The sequence below is a fragment of the Coniophora puteana genome (assembly GCF_000271625.1).
Source record: "Coniophora puteana RWD-64-598 SS2 unplaced genomic scaffold CONPUscaffold_13, whole genome shotgun sequence".
NCBI classification, from domain to species: Eukaryota; Fungi; Basidiomycota; class Agaricomycetes; order Boletales; family Coniophoraceae; genus Coniophora; species Coniophora puteana.
The window spans coordinates 96422-118395 of NW_006913065.1; the positions used below are offsets into that span (position 1 = coordinate 96422).

At 52.2% G+C, this 21974-nt stretch overlaps 7 protein-coding genes across 7 annotated transcripts; 2 read left to right on the forward strand and 5 right to left on the reverse strand.

Annotated features, from left to right (window-relative positions):
* Window positions 1-1232: 1232 nt before the first annotated feature.
* CONPUDRAFT_76204 (uncharacterized protein) lies at window positions 1233-3456 on the reverse strand (the record flags this gene model as incomplete). Its single annotated transcript, XM_007774722.1, has 10 exons — window positions 1233-1285; window positions 1342-1459; window positions 1541-1659; window positions 1711-1803; window positions 1850-1917; window positions 2228-2367; window positions 2418-2636; window positions 2769-2840; window positions 2898-3302; window positions 3364-3456. The coding sequence occupies 10 exons, from the start codon at window positions 3454-3456 to the stop codon at window positions 1233-1235; spliced, it is 1380 nt and encodes a 459-aa protein (XP_007772912.1).
* Window positions 3457-4778: 1322 nt separating this feature from the next.
* Window positions 4779-5574, forward strand: CONPUDRAFT_63896 (glutathione S-transferase C-terminal-like protein; the record flags this gene model as incomplete). The annotated part of the gene is made up of 3 exons (XM_007774714.1): window positions 4779-5004; window positions 5057-5214; window positions 5278-5574. The coding sequence occupies 3 exons, from the start codon at window positions 4779-4781 to the stop codon at window positions 5572-5574; spliced, it is 681 nt and encodes a 226-aa protein (XP_007772904.1).
* Window positions 5575-7697: 2123 nt separating this feature from the next.
* CONPUDRAFT_139346 (uncharacterized protein) lies at window positions 7698-11759 on the reverse strand (the record flags this gene model as incomplete). Its single annotated transcript, XM_007774777.1, has 18 exons — window positions 7698-8042; window positions 8101-8164; window positions 8218-8415; window positions 8480-8642; window positions 8724-8799; window positions 8877-9091; window positions 9177-9311; window positions 9375-9441; window positions 9495-9555; window positions 9618-9706; window positions 9760-10055; window positions 10116-10500; window positions 10555-10668; window positions 10720-10886; window positions 10940-11020; window positions 11080-11144; window positions 11197-11540; window positions 11603-11759. The coding sequence occupies 18 exons, from the start codon at window positions 11757-11759 to the stop codon at window positions 7726-7728; spliced, it is 2994 nt and encodes a 997-aa protein (XP_007772967.1). The 3' UTR covers window positions 7698-7725.
* Window positions 11760-12755: 996 nt separating this feature from the next.
* Window positions 12756-15077, reverse strand: CONPUDRAFT_63656 (ornithine-oxo-acid aminotransferase; the record flags this gene model as incomplete). Its single annotated transcript, XM_007774701.1, has 10 exons — window positions 12756-12818; window positions 12880-12970; window positions 13041-13389; window positions 13450-13540; window positions 13612-13891; window positions 14032-14318; window positions 14434-14446; window positions 14537-14587; window positions 14649-14693; window positions 14956-15077. 10 exons carry the CDS (start codon window positions 15075-15077, stop codon window positions 12756-12758), a joined length of 1392 nt encoding a protein of 463 aa, XP_007772891.1.
* Window positions 15078-15481: 404 nt separating this feature from the next.
* CONPUDRAFT_129821 (zf-DHHC-domain-containing protein) lies at window positions 15482-17685 on the reverse strand. The gene is made up of 10 exons (XM_007774778.1): window positions 17346-17685; window positions 17218-17294; window positions 17121-17153; window positions 16550-17065; window positions 16453-16483; window positions 16368-16402; window positions 16178-16314; window positions 15963-16118; window positions 15700-15798; window positions 15482-15587 (listed from the first exon to the last, which is right to left on the reverse strand). Exons 1-10 carry the CDS (start codon window positions 17572-17574, stop codon window positions 15494-15496), a joined length of 1407 nt encoding a protein of 468 aa, XP_007772968.1. The 5' UTR covers window positions 17575-17685; the 3' UTR covers window positions 15482-15493.
* A 127-nt stretch (window positions 17686-17812) lies between these two features.
* CONPUDRAFT_110124 (uncharacterized protein) lies at window positions 17813-18343 on the forward strand. Its single transcript, XM_007774779.1, has 2 exons — window positions 17813-18056; window positions 18127-18343. The coding sequence occupies exons 1-2, from the start codon at window positions 17860-17862 to the stop codon at window positions 18242-18244; spliced, it is 315 nt and encodes a 104-aa protein (XP_007772969.1). The 5' UTR covers window positions 17813-17859; the 3' UTR covers window positions 18245-18343.
* An 89-nt stretch (window positions 18344-18432) lies between these two features.
* On the reverse strand, window positions 18433-20226 carry CONPUDRAFT_92583 (defective in Cullin neddylation protein 1; the record flags this gene model as incomplete). Its single annotated transcript, XM_007774780.1, has 8 exons — window positions 18433-18494; window positions 18546-18600; window positions 18662-18891; window positions 18952-19085; window positions 19160-19325; window positions 19386-19546; window positions 19657-19721; window positions 20224-20226. 8 exons carry the CDS (start codon window positions 20224-20226, stop codon window positions 18433-18435), a joined length of 876 nt encoding a protein of 291 aa, XP_007772970.1.
* Between the last annotated feature and the right edge of the window lie 1748 nt (window positions 20227-21974).

Sequence of the window (21974 nt, forward strand, 5' to 3'; positions counted from 1 at the left end):
CTTTCCGGCATCGAGGTACAGTTTATCCTTGTGCTGTTGTTCACTGGTTCGAGTATATCCAGCAAGAGCGAGACGAGAACACCGGCATGTACATGGTTCAGCCCAAGTTCAACTCTGACTCTTCTCGTCGTGTCGACGTCGTTCATATTGACAGTCTCGTGCGGGCAGCTCACCTTATTCCTCACTTCGGTACAGGCCACGTCCCTGAGGAGATGCATTGTTACGACTCATACAACTCGTACAATAGCTTCTATCTCAACAGATTTGTCGATCATCACGCATTTGAGATTGCTTAGGTAGTCATAATGTAGTACACGGTGGCTATGAATCACTGATTGGAATGTCTTATACGAATCCGAGTGAACTTAAACGCCTTGTGGGCCTTTCACCTCTTATTCGCTCAGGTCGAACTTGGAAATGTCTCCTGCACTTAGTCAATTTCCTCATAAGGTGCTCGTTCGACCGGGGGTCAATATAAGCGTCGGCAAGGAGCCGCCAAGTCTGGACTCGGTAGTTAAGAAGCCGACACAATTCCTGATGTTCTTGTTCAGCTCTTCTCGTTCCTTCAAACTTCCTCCTGGGGGACACGCACCCTATTTCCGTCAACAAAAAGTCTCTACCAATGAACATGGGTATTCTAACGTGACTCAAGTGTGTCGAAAAGGGAGAGACGTTGCCTTCAAGTTGAACACAACAAAATTGTGGAATGTGATTGAGATCAAGCTTCCAGAGCCCCGTACTCTCAAATGGTCTCGGTTCACCCCCCTGTTCCTGTTCCTGCGACGATCCCGGTCCTCATCATGCCACTCAAAAGGGTCTTTTTAAAAAAAGAAGAAAAAATTATCGCTGCCATTGCAGGGTAGTAAGTAGGTACAGATCTAAATATGCGTATCTACGCTGAGTCAGAGCCACTATGGGTCAGGCTTGAAGAAGCTGGTATAGTAATAGCCTTAGCTGCGTTGTCGAAAGTAAACGAGGTTTCGTTTTTGGTGAGGCACTCGAAAGGGTCGGACGTCGTCACGCCTTTATCTGCCTCAACCTCAATGGCAATTCCGTCAAGATTGATCAGGCTCTTGCTCACCCGCCCACCAATCCAGGGAGCGTCATGGTCAAGGGCATCCATGTGGTTGCATTGAGAACCGAAGATGTCTTTCTAACAACCTTGATACCGTGGATCGCTCAGTTTGAGAACATCACTCATCTTTATTTGGATGACATTGATTTCGACTCATCTAACCGGTTAAACCCCGGAGTACCCTTCCACATTCTTCATCGCTTGACACACCTACACATGCGCACACAATGGATCTACACGACGTGGGTTGACCTGAAGTCGCTCACGATTGACATATATGATCACGACGAGGATTCCTTCTATTTTGACAGAGTGTTTCCTTGCTTCCCTAATCTTGTTGAACTTTGGGTCTCGCAGGATATCATTGATGATACGTGGGATTATCTGAGTCAATCTCCGAGTCAACAAGGTTTAATTACCTCCAAGAAGCTGAAACTATTTTCACTTGTGGTGGGCCCCCGATACCTCATTGAAGAGAACGATCGCGACACATTCGCATACGACATCAGCCCTCTTTTTGACATCCTTGCCTTCCCCGGTCTCACCAATCTTGTCGTCGCTGCTCCCCCAAACGGAAATGTTAACTTCTTGCGAAGGCTCATAGCTCATTCAAAATGTTGCCTATCTATGCTTACTACGTTCACTGAGGTTCACGAACACGATTTCGAGGACCTCGAGTAAAGCCTGATTCATCGAGCTGGTGTCAGCCTGGGACAAGAGTTCGACGTCTTTTGCGTGGAATTCATTAGCGAGTTGGAGAGCACGATAATGTACCGAGAAGCGAGGGATAGGTGGTGGTGTCTAGGATCTCCTTGAAGCCCGCGTGAGTTGGTTGTTTGGGGCTGCGACATGCCATTGCTACTTCATTGTTGTGATATGCTACTGAAACATATGCTTTTGTCCTACGTCGAGTTTTGTACGTCGTTCGACCTCTCTATTGTGGCACCTTTAGTCACTGAGGAACAGCATATCGTCAGGGGGTAATTGTTCTCGCGACGGTGACCCAACTCAAAAAGATTAGGACATATTCTCGATGTAACTGTATACATTCATTCGATATACAGTAGAATAAAAGGTGCTACACATTTGGATCGTAGGCAGGGTATAGGAAAGGTCCTGCATCAGGCATATAATCACAAACAGAAGCATAACCTCATTGTATCATGCATTGAGTCGTTATCGCTGGCTCTGTTTGGTCCTGCCTGACTCCGACTTTCTTCATCCTCGCTCTCGTCATCGGTATCGGTATTATCGCGAGCTCCGTTTGACGAGTCTGGAGCACAGTACAGTCGCTACCACTACATGTCAGCTCCGCCGAAAGAAAATGAAAGGTGAAAATCACCTGTTTCTCTCTCGCGGGAAACACTGTCACCACACTTTGAAGAGGACACTTGAGCCGCATCGAGATCTTTTCGCCGAGCACTTTGAGATTGGCTCCACTAGCTGCCGCTGCTACACGCGGACTCTCATCCTCACGCGTTGTCTCGTCTTTATAGCTCTCTTCACGGATCTTGAGCTTAAACTCGCGCAAAACCTTATGGAAGGCCCTGCCACCCCACAACTTGGACGCTTGGTCTTGTTAGAGGTCACAGGCTCCTCAGGGGCTGAAGGCGGATCGTTTACTGGATTGGAGGAAAACAACATCTAGGACAAGTTAGACTACGCCACTTCCAAAGATAAGACATTGATTTACGTTCATCATCGAGTTCAACATCGCCGCTCGCGCGATTGACTTGAGCATAGGGTTGGTGATGGTTGCAGGGTGCTAGCGCAAAGCGTGAGCGGCACATCAGCAGAATCGTGGCACGAGTGATCAACATACGTCAAGGAAAGAATCCTCGTCTGAATCGCGAACGGAAGGTGGTGCCCGCTTTGCAGGCGAAGGTGCAAGGGTTTTGGATGAGGATGGCAAGGACTCTTTGTCTCGTTCGGGATTGGAGCGCGATTCTTCCTTTACCTCGTCCGATACATGAGAAGAACGAGAACCCGCTTGCGAAGGCTTCCGAGAAAGACTGTGATGTGATGACCCACGACCTTCCTCCCACAGCGCATCCGAACGGTGTTCCAGCGTAGGTCGAAGGCGGATCTCGAACCGACAAGGAACCTCGTAAGGCTGGTCGACATCTCCATCTTGTTCAATGGTCAGCTTCATGGCCTCAGCTTCCGTGTGCTCTTGTTGCTTCATGACCTCAAACTCCGCGCGTTTACGAGCTTCAGGAGTGTGAACCTGTGTCAGATAGTGGGTATATTCTATCGCCAATCGCAGTTGAAAACGAAGTGTGCCGTACCCTGAGTAATCCGTTCAACAAGTTCAAGTCACCGGGGGAGTCGTTTGAGACCAGCGGGGACTCATCGTTGAAGAAACCTCTATATCTGACCATGGTGGCGAGGCGACAAAGTAAAGGTCAGTGGAATTTCGCACACTGCAAGCAACTCTTAATAGTAGCAGCAGTGTTACTTGAAGTTTATTTTAAAAATTAAGGTGAACGGGTTTCAATAACTAGTTCCTCATTATTTATTAGTTTTATCAAAGACAGGGCTGTTTAGCTGCGAATAACAGGCGCGTTCCTTTCCTGTCTTTGATAAAAGTTTAAATAATGAGGAACTAATTATCGATACCTGCTCACCTTAATCTTTAAAATAAAGCTTAAATAATAATGCCACTATTATTGAGAAATGTTTGCAGTGGCAGAGAAAGAACCACGCCTCACAACTTGCTGTGCGTTGGCTATGCGTGCTGGGACACGAAGCCAAATCAAGTATAACGAACCCCGCGTGTTTCAAGGAAATGACTTCCGATACTTATAATTAGGCCAGACTTGGGAGACACAAAAAGTTCGGGTATATATCCTGGTTCAGCACGCTGCCCTAAGCAACACATCTAGCTTGTGATTTGGGCATACTTTACCTTCGAGTTTCCTGACGCGTTGACCAAGTGCTGACCGGGACCGTCGGAGAGAACAAACGTAGGACTGGGAATATTTGCCTCCGCTTGCCGCTCCGACGGCTGCCGCGCGTAGCGCGCCTCAGAATCATCATGGCTACTAATTTTCTCGTCAACCTCGCCAGAGCACCTCTTCAGCTGAGGACATAACCTTACAGAGCTAAGGTAGAATTCATGACAATGGGGAGGCTTCTCGCTGACCTTTTCACCATTGGTACACGCTTGCCTCGCTTGCCACTTGCCCAGACGTCCCTACCTAATAGGTTTCGACAGGCTGTCTAAGGATCGACAGCAGGTGTGTTCATTGAATCTCCCCTCCAATGATAGGCTGGTGCTTATAGGATATCCCTTTCGAAATGCTTAACTTTGTGCTATACGATGTTCTCCTCTCTCTCTGGGCATCGAAGGGCAATCAAGGATAAATCCTGCTTGGTCTGGACAGCCATCAACTGCGCTATTGCCATATGGCCTCCGAGAACCTTGAATACATTCATTGTCGTCTTCTTTGACAGTGCTCTCCGGGTACTTGATCCCAGCTACTCCACATGGACAATGCCATCAGTAGCTGACTCATTTTCCGCCCACGCTTTGTCATTCTTCAATACCTCGGAAATCAGTGCGTTTGTCAGGAGCAGCTTACCAATACGCGATGCGACCGTGTTTCTGGTGTCGCTGGAAGAGTCCCTTGGGTCTAACACACTCTATAAATGCTTGGACTCGACTCGTTCCACTCCTTCAAACAGCATCCCCTCGTTAGACATGGCACCTATCGGCACCTTCTACGGTGCACCCACCCAACGTCAGTCCGTGATTGTCCGCTCCGTCGCAGCGATAACGGGTCAGGAGCTCATCATACCCGAATTCAAAATGGGCGTGACGAACAAGGCACCCGAGTTCCTCGCGCGCTTCCCGGCTGGCAAGATCCCCGCGTTCGAGGATTCTGACGGCTTTCTGCTCACGGAGGGCGCCACCATCGCCCATTACCGTGAGTTCGACGCGATTTCGTCAGGTCAAACTTGTGCTGACGACATCCACAGTTGCCTCGCTGAAGCCCGAGAGTGGGCTCATAGGCCGAGACGTGAAGGAAGAAGCGGCTATCGGCCAGTGGGTACACTTCGCCGAAACGGACATTCAGCCAAACATTGAGACGATTTACTACTTCATCGTTGGGTATGCCAGCGGGTACTCACCCGAGGTGAGTCGTTTTCGTTCGTACGTTCTATACACACTTCACTCAGCTGACTATGTTCTCGCTCAGTTTTCGCAATGGTTGTATAACCGCGCCATAATTGCGCTAAACCAGGTCGAGAAATATCTTAGCGATGGAGGGCGCGAGTACCTTGTCGGCGGGCGCCTCACGGTCGCAGATTTGACGGTGGCCGCCGTCGTCCAGTTTGCTTTGCGAGTGATTCTTGGGAAAGCGGAGCGGGAGGCGCTTCCGCGCACGATAGCACATCTCGAGCGTATCGTTGGCGATGCCCGTCTCAAGGGCGAGTTTCCGCCTCAGGAGTACCTGGAAGTGAGGCTCGACGGGAGCCCGCTGAAGAAGGACTAGGCTCTCATATGTACGGATCTATGATACGGGTACTTGCTTTCTTGTTCGAATGTTTGGTATCTCGTTAGACTGAAGGTTAATCGAAGAAAACTTTGGAGTCGCGTGCCTCACGTTCACAACCCGGTGTCTCTCGGATTTCGTCAGCCATCGTGCTTTACAAGTAGTGTTAGCAAGAGTGCTCATGTCGAGCAAGCAGTCGCCATCTAATTGCTCGGTGCTAAGTGCTTGCTGTCAGTTTCACTTGAGCACCACTAGACATCCTTGGACAACCCCGGAAACCAGTAGCCTTCCATGTCCAGAACTTGATAGCTTTCGGAAGATACTAGTAGACGTTTCGGACATCTACATGATTTGGCATGATGAAGTTGACGTCGGTAGTACAGCTTGCGGCCCAGGTCTGTTCGGCCTTGTGCGGTCCGGTGTAGCCTCTGAATTCCTCCGATCGGACCCGAAAGTATTGTTTGACATAAAGTCTAGCCCATGGAAAGCGACACGACGCGACCAAGGACGCGACATGACTCGACGCGCTGCATTAACCACGTCGACGCTCCTTGCCGGTTTACGTTTCAAGCGCATCGCTGTAGCATGAGGTAAGGCGCCAGAAGCTGTTTCTTCAAGGAAGCATCTTCCTCACTTTCATGCCAGCCAAGAGAAAGGCAGCCAGCTGAGAAGGTCCGACTGCAGCCTATCCGAAACTGCGTCAAGGTGATCGCAGCTCAACAAGCAGCAAATAAGGCGACCAAGAAGACATCTATCGCGAGCTCGGTGGCGTGGGTACAACTTACCATATCCCTCCTCTGAGCGGAATTGCTCTAGCTCAGCAGACGTTCGGTCCTCTCTATTCTCTCGTTCCCGCACCTGAGGATGCATGGAACAACTACGTCGCGAATCGCTACTGTCGTAGCTGTTTAGTTAGTCGGCGAAATGCTGCGTGGGCACGCGCGCCGAACGTCGACCACTTGCTGGTGCTGGTAGTGGTGTCCTGTGTTATGGGGGTCAACTACGAGGGTATCCGTGAAGGCCACAATGAAATGGGCGCACGGCGAATGGAGACCGCCGAACGCGAATTTGGGAAGAATTTGGGAGGCTCACAGTAGGGATCTGACTTTCATACGCCAGAACTCCTTTGTTGGCCTCCCATTCATAAATGAACCTCACCAGTGCGCCAGCTTCAGTTCTGACAAGTCTGCCATATCGGCGCCGGAGAAAACTTCATCTCCAGAAACGGGGGATGCTTTTCTTGCGAAATGATAAGATGCACCATCAGGGGTATGCAATGACTTCATCAATCTGAAAGAGACCCTATCGTAGATAATAGGAGACTCGAGCGCTTAACTGCTCCAGTGAGCAAGCGATGTCAGATACAGCCGTGGGAATCCCGTTCATTTCGGGTAAGCCTACCTCTAGCAAGCGCCCAGGCACTAGGAGGGGGTCATGTACAAGGAATAGAAGTTAGGTTCGCTTCATTTTGCAGGTGCCATCTTCTTGTCTTCGAACTTCACATGTATGAAACTTACAACCACAGTGGCGCCCGACCATCGGCGCACCCCAGAATATCACGTTCGCCCCACGACCCTGGCGAGAAGCGAGTCATATCAGCTGTATCGTCAATCGCCACAGAGATCAATCACCCATTATCACCCCCAGCGGTAGAGTTCACTGACAAAGTTCAGCCACGGATGATCGCTCAAAAGACGGGGCCAAAACGCCGTCGTTCACAGCGTCGCCGGCCGAGGCCGTTAGAAGCTAGACATACGAGATCGAAGGTTAGGAAGTAAGCTCGAAGTAGACTCGGTGTAGCTCAGTTTCCTAGCAAGGCACGAGCTCTCCCGCGAGCGTCCGCCAGATGCATGCACTTATGAAGATTTTTTGTAGCGACCGCGGTAACGTCCCTGTGTCGAAGTCACCGTCAAGAACAGAGCGTTAAGCCTGGTTACAGCGCCATTCAAGTTCGTCTTCTGATAGGAACTGTATTCATTCGTATGTGTCGCGCGCTGAGGCTGAGTGAGAGAAAAACGTGTGACATTTATCGTGAGATCCATCTAATCAGAACGTGAACATGCAGTATGAACAAGCAACAGCAAGAAGCAAAGCAAGCAAGAGAGAAAGAAAGAAAAAAGGTTCGGTTCATGAAATCGTTAATGTCTATCATCAGGCGTCGCTCGCTAACCGCTTCGACACCAGAATTCGATTCGCCAGGCTCGTCAAATTCGCATCGGCCATAACGACCTCCGGCGCGTACTCGATGTCAAACGCCTGGCGGATTGCGCTCGAGATACGCTTCGCCTGGCGCTCGTTCCAGAAGTTGAAGTCGTCGGGGCCGCGCACGGCGTCCGCCTCACCGACAGGCGAAGGCTCGCCGCCGCACGAGAGCGGGATGAGCGAAGGGTCCGAGTCTAGGCAGAGGGGGACGATCTCGGTGAGCGAGTTTCTCACGGAGTCGAAGTCTAGATTGTCAGGCTTGTTTACTGGAACGTAGCCATGTTAGATAGCGTCAATATTGCGGAGGGAAAATAGTTGACGAACCGTAAACTTCAAATGGTCCATCGAGCCCAAGGACGTTGTACTTCCCATCGTGGTGGTACCGGATCTGTGAAAGTTGAGCATCTCATATCGAACAAAGAACGTAATGTATCGCGGTACCTCATAACGTCCGACGTTCCATGGAAGCGTCGACGAGCGGAACGTTACAGTGCCCGCCTGCGATTCCACACCTTGCGTGCTTAACCCCCTCGCACTAGCACCCACGAAAATATCGCCATCCCATTCTTCGTCATGCACGGGCACCCACATGCCCAAAGAAGACGTCTTGGTCACCAATATCGACTTGTTCGCACCGACCTAAAGACCCAATGATATCGGTCAACGCCTACCAAAAGGAAGTGGCAACCTCAATGCGACTTACCCGGTATATACCAACCCAGTCGCGGCGTGAGTGCTGCTGAGGCACTTCCCATGTAACGGTGATAGGCTCGCCAAGGTGAAAACGCTTATCGCCACTCTTGCTTGGGGCAATACCGATTTTGTACTTCGCCGTATCGCATGAAGAAAGGTCGTTCGCAACACGGCTTTAATGTCCGGCGGGAACGAGGGACAACGATGTTCAGAACTAGGGCAAAACAGCACAGACTAGATTACAAGACACTCACGTTATGACGAGGCGCTCACGAGACTGCTGGAGCAAAACCTTTGTCTCCTGCATCACCTCGGAAATTCTGGGTTTGGCTGCGGACGATATCTCAGCAACGAGCGCCAAGCCAAACCAGGGTGCGAAGATTGAGATCGGGAAGAGAGACGCTCACACTTTGCCAAGAACTCCTCCACGACATCGGCGGTCTCCTCGTACACCTTATCAAACGTGCCTTGGACCTGTCGCGCAACTCTTCGAATCTCGGGGCCGTGGCGTCCCGCGCGGGACTCGAGCAGCCTCGCGTTCTTGCTCGCGACGTTCTTGATGACCTTGACGAAGCCAGCCTCATTGCGTAGCGAGTCTCCGTACAATTTCCGCATGTGCGGGCTGTGTCAAGCGCGGAGATGCGTACGTTAAGCGCGACTGCTTCGATAGAACGAAGAAGAAGAAGAAACAAGATACCGATACGTACTTTTCAACGACGGTGAGGAACCACCAATTGGAAAGGAAGCGGATGACCGCGAGGGCGCCAACGAGCTTGCTGCCGCTCATGAGAGCAAGCCCCAAAAAGGACGCGCCGCTCATGAGCTCCGGGTTATTGAGGTACCTGTGCACACGTCGAAGGTCACTCCCGCATCCAGAAGAAAGAGCATTTGCGGAGATGACATACCGGAAGATGCCCGTGTACTCCAGATGCGCGGGGAAGTCTTCCATGAAGAAGTCGCCGTAGAACCATCCTGTGAAGGAGACTTGAGCATCTCAGCATGCCCGATGGAGTCGATAGATTTACCAAAGACACCGAGGACCTCGTAGGACTCGATAGCGGCCCAAACGTGAAGCCCGATCAGAAGCTAAAAAGTACTTTAGTATTTAGTACGGCGGCAAGATCACTGTGGATGGAAGGTTCACGAACGGCACCAAGGGTGTGGCACAGAAGCTCATCTCCGACGGTCCAGCTCATAGGCCACGAATACGTCTTCCACGCAAGACCAATCAGTGACGCTGGATTACAGATCAGCATGGGCCCATTGAGCTATCCCGGCGAAGGCGCTCACTGTATGTCATGCACAAACTCAGGTTGTATAGGCCCTTCCAGTTGGTAAACGCCTCCTGAACCGCACCTTGCCCACGGTCACCAGATGGGTAGTGGTAGTGCTTCATGAAATGGCGTATGAAAAACTTGGAATTGGACTGCGCACGTAGTAGAGCGCCGAGCCCGAAGCTGTGGAAGAGACACCAACAGCAGGCGTGTACGAAATGAAGCAGCGTGACAGTCTCGTATGAGAGCGCCGGAACAAAAGCGACCGTCAGAACGTAAAGGACCACAAGCACGAGCATCGCATCAGAAGACCTGGAGAGGTTACGCGAAAATCATTAGCACATGATCGAGACAGGGGCTATGCGCACGCACCGTAACAAGTCGATGTTCTGAAGAATCACAGTATCGCGTCTGAAGTACTTCGTGAGTAGATCGTGCTGGGTAACCGCATGTTCGACTGAGACAGATGAGATGGGAGACAACCGCCCAGTGAGTTGGGGACTCAGTCGCTTGGTGGCCTTCAGCTTCGGTGTTCCCTCTCCCTCTCCCTCGGTTTCCGTCTCTGCCTCCGTCTCAAGGTCCGATTCAGTCGCGGTTTCTCCCTCCGTGGCAGGGGGAGTCGACAGCTGATCAATGGCCTCGTCCTCGGACAAAGTGGCGAGCGGCGGCGTGGCAGCTTGAGGGGAGCGCGATTTGCGAGCAGTCACGGCCCTGCGGACAGCAATGGGCTTGCGCTGACCATACATGCGCTCGATGTCTGCATGTTGCGTATGAGCATCACGATCTACCCTCCATGGCGAAGAGGACTTACGAGGATTCTCAAACAAAATCAAGAAAGCAAACTGGGCAGCATGAGCCGCAAGGCTGACAAAGAGGACCGAATAGCTGCCGACGATCAAGGACAGACCATAGTAGCCGGCATAGCCTAGCGAGTACATGTTAGCTCCGCTCAGATGCTTAGAATGAACATTCTTACCAACAGAATACATGGGATGAGGGGCAAGGTTAAATACTCCATCAAAGACCAGACCGCCTCGCTGGAAGAAGACGTCGCCCCAGTACCATCCGTAGTCCTTGACAACATTATGGGCCTCCGTCTTAACCCAGAGGTTGAAGGCGATGAGGAGAATGCCACCAAGCCACCTGGGAGATATGATTAATGGGGTAACGTATGGGTATATGCGTGGAAACCATACCTCAGGATATGGACAGCAATGGACAGATCTTCGGGAATGCGGAAGCATGCGAATGCAAACATGCAATACGCGAGAAAGTCACTGCATGGGATCATGAGCTCGCTGAAGTCAATGGATATAAGGATGAGATTGGTACGAACTTGAGCAGGATGACATCTACCAGCTGGCGGAATAACAGCCAGGTGTTATATTCCATCGGGAGTTCCTAGATGCGTGGTCAATACCAAAGATGACTATGGCGTAACGGATAAACTCACATCAAACGAATAATCCTGACCCATCTTGCCAACCAGCTGTGCCCGGATCCACTGCCTGGCTTCGGGTCTCCGCTTCTCGTCGAGCCAACCGCGTCTCTGCACCTCCTTGACCATCCACTTCTTCTTGCTCTGCCTGGTAAGCACCCATCCGAGACCGGCATCGTACGCCGCACGCCAGAAGACGAAGTAGAGGAAGAAGAAAACTTGAGCAGCGAAGCGCGACAGCGAGAAGAACAGGACGAGCTGAAGGCCGAGCAGGCTGAGATTGAGCAGGTCAAAGTGGCTCTTGGGATACGCGGGGTGAAAAAGAGTCAAGACGTCGTGCGTGGACGGAACGTGAAAGACTGGCCAAGACAAAAGTCGCGTCAAGGTCAGCAGGACGCGTCGAACGCGAAATGTCACGCACCTTCTCCACCGGGGGTCTTACCCCAAACGACATCGTCGCGTGCCACTGGGCTCCGCGGACTCTCCTGCTCGGAGTCGCTCGCGGTCGGACTAGTGGACGCGTTCTGAGGCGCGCTCGGCAGCTTGCGATTGCGCAAGCCCTTTGGACTGACAGACATTCTCCCTAGATGCAACAGGGATGGACTGGACACGTCGTGCGCGATACAGGCAGCAGCGACTGACGAAAGGGCTGGCCTCTGCTTATAAGGCAAATTCTTGAGTCCCCTTGGCACATTTACCTCACCCCCCTTTCGTATGCCGTAACCCAAAAAAACACATGGTTCCTCCCCACCTCTTCTGATTGGCTGACGCCACGTCGTGCACCCCTCGTTCGTCGGTTGACCTACGCGATTTAATCTCCGCCAGAACTTTCAGGCCATCCTTCCGAGGCATTCGATGTCGTTCGGGAACCTTTTCCTTCTCTTTATCTGAGGACATGTCACTTGAAGCAGCGGAGGCAGCAGGACGGCCAGCGTCTTTTTATATGAACTCAATTGTCTCGTAAGCCCGTTGATCCATTCCCAGCGCCTTTTTTATGCTTCTCGAGTCTATTTATACACCACATTTCATCCCTGTTTATACACTTAGCGCTTGGCCCTTTCCACTGAGCGCCGAGTTTCTAATGCCAGGGGAAATCGAACGTAGATCTAGAGGCATTTTTTTCGACTAGCATTTATATTTCGTAGATGTTACGTTCTACGAGGTGCTTCACATCTCTTCATCAATGATACCTGTTTCATTCAAGTCGCCTATTGCGAGTGCTGGTGCAATTTTGGTGTGATCGGTGTTTAGATCGATCAACTTCTTTCGTGAGTTGCCCGTCAGCTAACCTTGGACAAAACTCATGGTCATACGACACCAAGAAGAGCGAATCAGCGTTTGAGGGTCCTCTCAGCCGTAGGCGCAGTAGTGCTAGATGTGCCATTGACAAGTACGAGATAAGTGATACACGGGCCTAGAATTACACTGCATGAGGTTCGGTGTATGGTACATTGGACGCATCGTGAGTGATCCATGCTCCAAGAGGGAGGGGCGATCAAAGATGATCAAGAAGTGAGGCAAGTCACCTGCAAGCCGCTACCATAGCGTGTCATGCGTCAGACGGGCGCACTAGCTCAGTTAGAGATGTGCTCCTGGAAACCCTTCTCGCTGTCGACGTCACCCGGGATGTCATCAAGCTGATCATCCCATCCGTTGTGATCAGCAGTCATCCACAGTGTCAAAAATGCCCAATCGTACCTGATCGAAATCCTTCAGGCACTCGCCAATGATGCTGATGCCCTTAGCCAGCTCCTCCTCCGAGATGACCAGCGGAGGTGCAAATCGGATCCTATAATACAAGCCAATAAGAGCTCGTCCATAACAGAACACCACCTACTTATAAAAAAAACAGGACGTACGTGTTGACATGCGTCGGCTTCGCAAGGACACCCCGGCTCTTGAGCAGAAGACAGAACTGCCATGCGGTACGGCCCTTGCCGCTCTGCGACTCGTCAATGACGACCGCGTTGAACAGACCGCGCCCGCGCACGGTCTTGACGAACGGCGAGTTGAACGCCTCAATGCCCGACCGGAACTTCTCGCCCAGCACACGCGCACGCTCCGCCAGGTTCTCGTCCACGAGCACACGGAGGGCCGCCATGGCCACCGCGCAGCCGAGTGGGTTGCCGCCGTACGTGCTGCCGTGTTCGCCGGGCTTGATGCAGTGCATGATCTCTTTGTCGGCGAGGACGGCGGAGACAGGGTAGACTGCAAGACCAGGCGAGTGGGTCAATCACGGCTCTCAAGCATGAACCCGGTGAGACTGACCTCCTCCTGAGAGCGCCTTGCCGAGCAAGACGACATCCGGACGGATGTTCTCGTGCTCGAACGCCATCATCTTGCCAGTTCGGCAGAGACCCTATGTTACATCACCTCCCACCATCAGCCGCGGCTCACCACGGTAACAGATCAAAGAGAAAGAGAACTCACAGTCTGAATCTCGTCACAGATGAGGAGAACATTATGCTTCGTGCACAGTTCCCTGACCTTGGCGAGGTACCCGGCGGGCGGGACCACGATGCCGGCCTCGCCCTGGATGGGCTCGACAAGGAAACCAGCGACATGCTTCCCGTGCAGCTCGAGCGCACGCTCCAGGTCCGCAGCCTCGCCAAAGCGGATCGTGCGCAAGTTCCCGTTGTCTTGGAACGTCGGCCCCACGTTCTCGAGGTAGGGTCCGAAGCCAGTCCGGCTCTCTGGGTCGGTACTCATGCTGATGGAGGAGGAGGACAAACATAGATCGATTAGCATTGTACTCATCTCAAAAGCCCAAAATATCCACGCGAGACCAGGAACAGACGAGCGCACCCGGCGGATGGGCAAAATGAAGAAGTAGAACGAAGATGTACACACCTGATAACACCAAGCGTGCGGCCGTGGAAGTTGCCCTCGACACTGAGCACGATCGCCTTGCCCTCGGGAACACCCTTCTTGACGTACCCCCACTTGCGTGCGAGCTTGACGGCGGTCTCGACCGCTTCCGCGCCTGTGTTCATCGGCAGGACACTCTCATAACCGAACATCTCCGTAATCATCTGTGCATACTGTCCGAAAACAGAGTTGTAGAAGGCACGCGACGAGAGCGTGAGCTTCTGCGCCTGCTCGACGAGCGCGCCAACTATCTTGGGGTGGCAGTGGCCCTATCAGACGCAATGGATGGACAGCGAATGGTACCGGAGAAAAATTTCGCCGAGGAAAGATTGTCATCAGCGCCCGATCTGTTGCGGGGAACGTCAAACGGGCGGGGAAGCTCACCTGGTTCACAGCGCTGTTGCGTGGAGACACGAAGGAAATGGGCAGTCAGCCAGGGAACAGCGCCTCAATGAAGAGAGCGAGGCAAAGTTAGACTTATACGCACGAGTACGCCGACAGCATATCAATGTATTCTCTCCCTTCCGGATCCCATACCCTTGCAGACGAGTTCAGATTAGCACACCGATCAAGCCAGCCAATCAGCAGAAACCACTCACTTGGCCCCCTTTCCGACGTCAAATACGACAGGCAGCGGGTGGTAGCTATACAAAGAAACATCGTCAGCGCGGGGAGCGAATGAGGAGCAAGAGCAAGAGCCAACGGCAGAATCCACGGACGCTGTCGATAATATCGACTCGGTCGAGCCCCAGGCCCATGATCGGCGCTACAGTATCATCACAGCCAGCTCGGTATGCGGACCGATGGCGGACGCAGATGCACGCGACCCCGACCCCGGGCTGAATTGGCTCAATCGCTCATACACATGCGCAGATAAAATGCGGGAAAGAGCGGCACAAAACTCACTTGTGTGCGCCGTACTCGTGCTCCTTGTGCACAACGTCGGCAGAGGTGAGGCGTGGCTCAGCGTCGTTTTTCGTCGATCCCGCGCCGTTGCCGGTGATCTGGTTGAGGACAGCAGGTGCCATGATTGTGGAAACTAGGTTGGTGTGGTAAAAGTAGGTTCTTGGGGATGTAAGTCTCAGAGGTTAGCGAGAGTCGAAGCTGAGGTGGTCGTCAGTGAGAAAAACCCGATCCACTCCTTGCTCCGCCCGTAAATCGTTTGCGGAGTCGCTCCTGTCCATTTGGGGAGGCCTGCAGGCCAGCACTCTCCGCGACACATCCGTGATCCGCCTCGTGCTAATCAATCGCGTCATGGATTGCCATAGTACTCTAGCCTGCAGTCTAACGTAAAGTAAATATCGAAATGGTGGTGTTACAATTACTGGTGATCGTGAGTGAAACACAAAAGATAAGCGATAAATCGATAGCTAAGATGAAAAACGATATCCATGTGTCCGAGATGTCCTGCAGAACCTACTTATGCCCACAAATCAAAGAGAAGTTACTGCAGATCTACTGGCCATTCTTTCCTGCGCCGCTGTCGCCCTTGCGAGTCGTATCTGGGATTCGGGGGGTAATCCATGCCGTCATGTATCCTGCGACCTATCGGCACTGTAGATTGACATGGTCACTCATAAAACCCACGGATGAGCACAAGCGAAGGGAGACTCACGAAACCACGTCCACACGTTCTTTCCCATCACCGACTCCCAGTTCTCCTTCTCGCTTCCCAGATACCACAAGTTTCCCTCCGTGCCTGTCTTGCCCCATTCCTGGTCCCATTCCTTCACGGTCCTCCGCTTAGCCCTACGCAGCGGTACCGCCGGAGCGAGTTAGCCAAAACGAAACGCCAAAAACAGCACAGCACCAAGACGACGACGCGAACGGGGAACGGCGATACGGTAAGTAGGTTATCGGCATACACACGAGGCCCGAGACGAAATTGACAAAATCGGAGTATAAGCGCTCACCTTATCTGGTACCACGCATACATATGCGAAAGCGTTGCCTGTTCGCGCTCTCTCATCGCCCTGAAGTTGAGAGACTCGACAGTTGTCTGATTTAGCATGAGGCTGCGGATCTGTGTGAGAGTCATCATGAAACTGAAGATTCCGAACAGTCCGGTCCTGTCATTCCATGCCAAGTGTCAGATGAATGATTGCCTGAAACACACTGATGGTCTCACAGAACGATGACGGCAATGTGCTGGGGGTTAAGCTCTGAGGGTGGGGACTGGTGTTGTCCGCGAACGACGAGGCCGAGAAGGGAGCCAAAGGTCCAGATAGTAAAGATAGCACCCCAAAGCACAAAGTCGAAGAAAAACTGCCGCCAAAACGTGTTAGTGGGAATACAGCGGGCTTCGCGGGCAACCTCACCTTCTGGTTGAAAGCGCCAACACATTGCCCGATCCCTTGAATTCCGAAATGAGACACGGAACCCTCAAATTTGCGCAGTACTCACATGGGCAATGGTGATCGTACTTGAGGATACACTGTGAACGTCGAGCAAAAATTCAGCGTCTATACACACGAGCTTGGCAGCGGTAAAACAAACTCACAGTTCCACACGCGCGGCAATGGTGGCACCGATACGGTTTCATGATCTTGTCTCTCGAGCAGTATCGATACTCTGGGTTCAGAATTGGCGTAGTCGGAGGCCGGCGGGAGAATATCGGAGGCGGCAGGTCTCCTTCGGAGACGTTTGGGGGATTCACGGGGGCATTGGTACTGGTCGAAGCAACGTTATGTGTTTGAGATGATTCACGTGGCGGTCCCGAGTCCTGGCTAATAGCTTGCGAAGAGCGCTGGTCTTGCTTGGCTACCATAGACCCTGCGGACACCAACGTGTGCGAATCAGCATTCCCAGACCGTCTCGACAGGCGTGGAGATTGATCTGGGGGAGGCTGGCCGGTGCCAATGTGCGTTTGTTGCTCGGGGTCATGTGTTGGCGGTCGGGAAAGGTCGACGGTGGGAGAAGTGAGCTCATAGGAGGTTCCGCGGATGTCATCTGAGATTGAGGATGAGCGGAGTGGCGGCGGAGGTTGGGTTCCCGGACGTTGTGTGACGGGCACAAACTGTCAAAGGATGGTTCATATACGCTGGTGAGCTGAAGTAGGAAACTACGCGTACGTCTCTAGCGTGTCCTGGGGAAGTGCAACAGACCTAAACGGAAATTTAGCATTGTGCCACTCCACCAGATGACCCCCTGATTCTCCAGTGAACGCACCGTGATGTAACACCACAGCATCATGAAGGTTACAGCGCAGAAGATGGACAAGAATACGACTGCGCGGGGGTAAGATCCTCAGCAAACAGGGGTCGGGTAAACAGTAAGAGCATAGGGTGGCGACTTACTTCCCATCGTTCGGGAACCAAGTGCGTTCGGTCGTTGGAAGATCATGTTCAGACATAATTGATCGATATAGACATAACATGCGTAAGCAATCAGCCCAATCATGATACCGACGGTCAACTTGAGGACAATCCATGGCTGCGGCTTGTTGGCGCGTCGGTTATGTTTTTCTCTCGCCTCAATCCGGGCCTCCTCAACAACTCCGCAGCACGTCTTCTCCTGCTTCGTCATTGGACCAAAAGGGCATGAAGACGAGTCCTTGAGACTTGAAATCGACGAAACGACGGGCGAGTGATGTGGGGGTGAGGGGCGGGGTGCAGCTGTGTCCCTGGTGAGGCGGCTCAGGCAACGCGCTGCAGTGGACGGCAGGCATACGCGCTCCCATGGCAGCCTCGATGATGTAATACGGGTGTGCGACGCGATTGGTTCACGCAAATTATCTCACGGTCTCCCTCCGGCCAACCATCTTGTGTCCCTCCACTCCAGTCTCCAACTTCTCTCCAACACTGGTATGTTATGCCTCGACCAATCAGCACATCGACCCATTATGTCGCTCTAGCCTTGAAGCCAGCCAATCACGACGAGCTTCTGATCAGGAAAGCGCTCCAAGATGCGCTCACACCGATGTTCGGACTGACATTTGCAAACATGCATCTCGACATTCTGACCATTTCCGAGGATGGAGAAGGGATGATCATCAGAACAGGCAGTCGGTGAGTCTCCGTGGCCATCTTCCCCGTACTCCATGGTCGCTATTGTAGGCATGATTTAACCTCTTGGTAGATCCGACGCTCAAAAGTTAATTGCGGCCATCGTTGCTTCACAAGGACCCCTCCGTTTCTCCTTAAAGAAAGATTCTCCTTTCCTCCCATCGCTTGTAGCGTCTCAAGGAATTATATGACTTCTAAAGCATAAAGCTCTAACCGCGGATCTTCCATACTCTCAGACGTCGTCATCGATCTACCGTCTTGTTCCCTGGCGGGGCCGCATCGCCCCAAAGCCCCACCACTGCTGAGGTTACGGACGCAATGGAACTAGGGATACACTTCAATTTATGTACGTTATGTATAGGTGGTATGGAAACTGTATCTATGATTGCAAGCGAATCTTAGCCCAGTCCACGAAGTCGTCAATCGTCGACGGCCATGCAGCTGGGAAACAAATCGTAAGTCCAGGCGTCCTCGGACAACAACGAGACGCACCTTCGGGATCATACTTCTCGAATTTTGCGTCAGCCGTCCGCACGAAGTCCAAGAACTGTATGTGTTGTTGAGACAAAGACTTTTTTCCAACATACATTCAAAGTTGCATCACCTACCATTGACCATGTGTCCTTGCTCACACCCTTGCCACCCTTTTCGTTCAAGAATTCGAACCACCAGTCCGTGTACTCAGATTTCCATCCTTCTTCTGACGTATCCATTTCGACATCTTCGTCGTCATCGTCATCATCGTCATCGTCGCGGGGAGCGGCTACGTGGGACAAGGCACCTTGCTCAAGCCCGTACGGAAGTAGTAGACTCCAATATGCCTGAGCCGTCTCAAGGCCTGGGAAGGTATTAACAGTGTCAGAATATGCAACCGGGGAGAAATAGCCGGACGAAGCACCTAAGCTGCGTGCTCCCTCTGATCGCGCAAAGTCAAAAGTGTGACCGTAAACCTTCTGGAAGTACTTGTACTCGCTCCCCAGCTGGTTACGCAACCGTGTCAGTGCTATCTTCATATCCACTACGTTGTCACATCTAGAGAATGACAATGATTAGCACCTGTGCACCACACGAACCTCGCCCGTCGGATTCAAAGGAGATAAGCGCACCCGATCCTCTTCCAACCCTCAACCCAGCCTTTCTTGTTCCACTCACCCATCCTGGGTGACTTGAGCTCGTATGCGATGGCCAGTAGCACAACGTCCTCAGGGTCGACCTCAAGGTCCTCGCACATTTGAATCGTCCCATTGATCGTGATATCCGATCCCTCCGGATCTGTATGCACGCGTCAACCATGAGCTCTCTGTCACATACTGTCGATAAGCGAGGACGAACCTTTGTACTTGTCAAAGAGCGTGTTGAGCTTGCTTGTCGATGGAGCCGGGGTGTCAGGCTGGCGCCGCACAGAGGCCATCGCGTTGGGATCGTCGAAGAAGGCGTCAACAGCGAGATCTAGCCGCTTGTACTTGTCAAGGAACTTCTTCGCATCCTTGGTCCTGTGGGTGTGTCCCCACCGAGGGAGAACGATTAGCAGGGGTGGTGACGCAAGCGCCAGTTTTAAAGGGGCACCGGGAGATAAGGGCCGTGTCTGTGAAGAGCAACTTACGACGCGCCTGTCAGACCAACGAATTGCGTGAGGGCCTCGTCCGATCTCCCCTTGGATGACTTGGACTGGCAAGGCGGTTAGTGCGTCTCTGAAAGAGACGCCAGGATGACAAGCGACAGGCGATCAGGGACTGACCATAGCTTGTCTCGTAGCGTTGATGTTAGATTGAGGAGAGGAAAAAGAGAGGTTCACTCTTCCCTCGGGAACAATCGATAACTCTGCACTGCTTGCTGTGCACGAACGTAAACGTGACGGCGAGTCTATGTTTTCTCGTCTGGACCTCACGCCGGCCCTTGGGGACCGATACGGGTATTGCCGCGCCGCGGACCTCAAAGTCCTTCCCCCCATTGCCTTATTGATTCTAATTACCACCCAGCACCCACAACCACACACTGGGGCCTACTGGGTATCAGATCCTCGTACCAATACCCTGAGCCTCGATATATCGCTTCATCAACCACAAAGGAAGGACTTCTATCAGAAATACTGATCGATGAGTGTCAATGCTTCCCGGATCCTCCTCGTCGGGTCTGCTGTGCATCCAATCGCCAAAGCCTCACTGGGTACCATCGTTGCTCTTTGTTCGTCGCTGAGAACAGCAAGCCCGCCGCCGTACAGGTGCTCCTTTGCTCCGGATGCTTGCTCTAGCTTTATGTAGGCATTTGGCCTTTGCCGAGAGGCGGCCGATCAACCAAGCCATTAGTGGCGTTCAGTGACGCGATGGCAAAATCCACCTCGCAAGACCATGACCAGTCCGCATTTCTCGCAATGAGACTCTGCGGATCTTCACAGTCGTACACCCACTACTACGGACCCAATAAGGGAGCTTGTGTCTTCACTTATGAAAAGCCTGCAGGCTCGATAGGTCACATGGACCTTGCGATGCAGCACTCGACCATGCTGCTCGTGAACTCTGAATGAAAAAGTCAGTGAGCAATCCGAACCTACTCCGAGAAACCCTTCTCAACTTGCTCCACGGAAAGAATCATTGGCATTGGCTGATCATGACGGCGTTCGCCTTACCCCACAGTCATAAGATGGATATACCTTATCTTTGATTGCGAGCCTCAATTCCGTCAGCCGTAACCCTTACTCCACGTGCGCTTAGGTACCTGGCGGCGCTTGAGCAGCGCAACACGCAAATGGTCAAGCCATTGTTGTGGCAGCATGTGAGGTAAATGAGCCTCCACAGCACCATAACCTCCGGCTGATCATTGGGCAGTCCACCTTCCTGCAGCGCGCCGAAACACTGGTGCATCCATCCCGCCAGGTATCAGCATCATCCAACTACAACCCTCTTTTGAACCCGCAACGTTCAAATTAGGTGGACATTGTCAAGCTGCGGCGACCTCCGATCGGTTCCTGTGGGCCAATACATCATGAATGTTAACGCGCGTTAACGTTTCAGGCTCGAAAACCAGATCGATGGGTCCAAATATCTCCTATACGTATACGTACAATGAGACCAGTGCCTCAAGGCTTCGGAACTGTCACCGAGGTACATAACGTACCGCACATACCCGCTCCGTTCGTCGTCCTATGAGATCGGGCCGAGAATCGCACTTACTTTCAGATCAGATCTGTAAACGCTTTCAAGCCGGCGTCGTTCTACCGCTCTTCCGCCATCAATGAGCGCTCCGCGAAGGTGAATAAGCTGGGCCGACAACCCCCCAGAATCCGCAGCACACAATTAGCACACGGGCCGTCGCGGTTAGGAGATCACCTGTCAAGGTCTGCTGAAGCGAGCCATCTCGTGTTGTGGACTCACATGGTCATTCTTTGAACAAATTAAAACGAAGGCTTGTCCTAGCTCACGAGGGCTGATGATATCGGCGGACGGACGCAGGAGAGGACTTGACGTAAATGCGAGTATAATGCCCACGATAGTCCAACCTGACGACTATTATAGTAGTCGCTGTCAATTGATAAGTGATTGTAGGTGTCGCCTATGACGCTATAATACAATCCGCAAACATCCAAGCCGCAAGCTAGTAAAGCCTCAATGGTTTAAACAACGTTTGAAACTGAATAGACTCTTCTTTCTCCGAGCAAACTTTTGCTGAAGCTGGCAAGGTTGCGTGGTACAAAGTTGACCTTGTGGCGCCCGCCTTTTCATAGAACGGATGCCTTTCTAGAGCGGCCGACGATCACGAAGAACTTCGTTTCGGGAAAATAGAAGCCGAAGAGAACCGAAGAGAAGAGAGGGGGAAAAATAAATACAAACCCCAGTGCGCTATCTTTCAATGTCATCATGTCATCAAAGGGGGTATTTTCGTCACACACACGACAAAGTTGTCCAGCCTGCCATATGCACATAC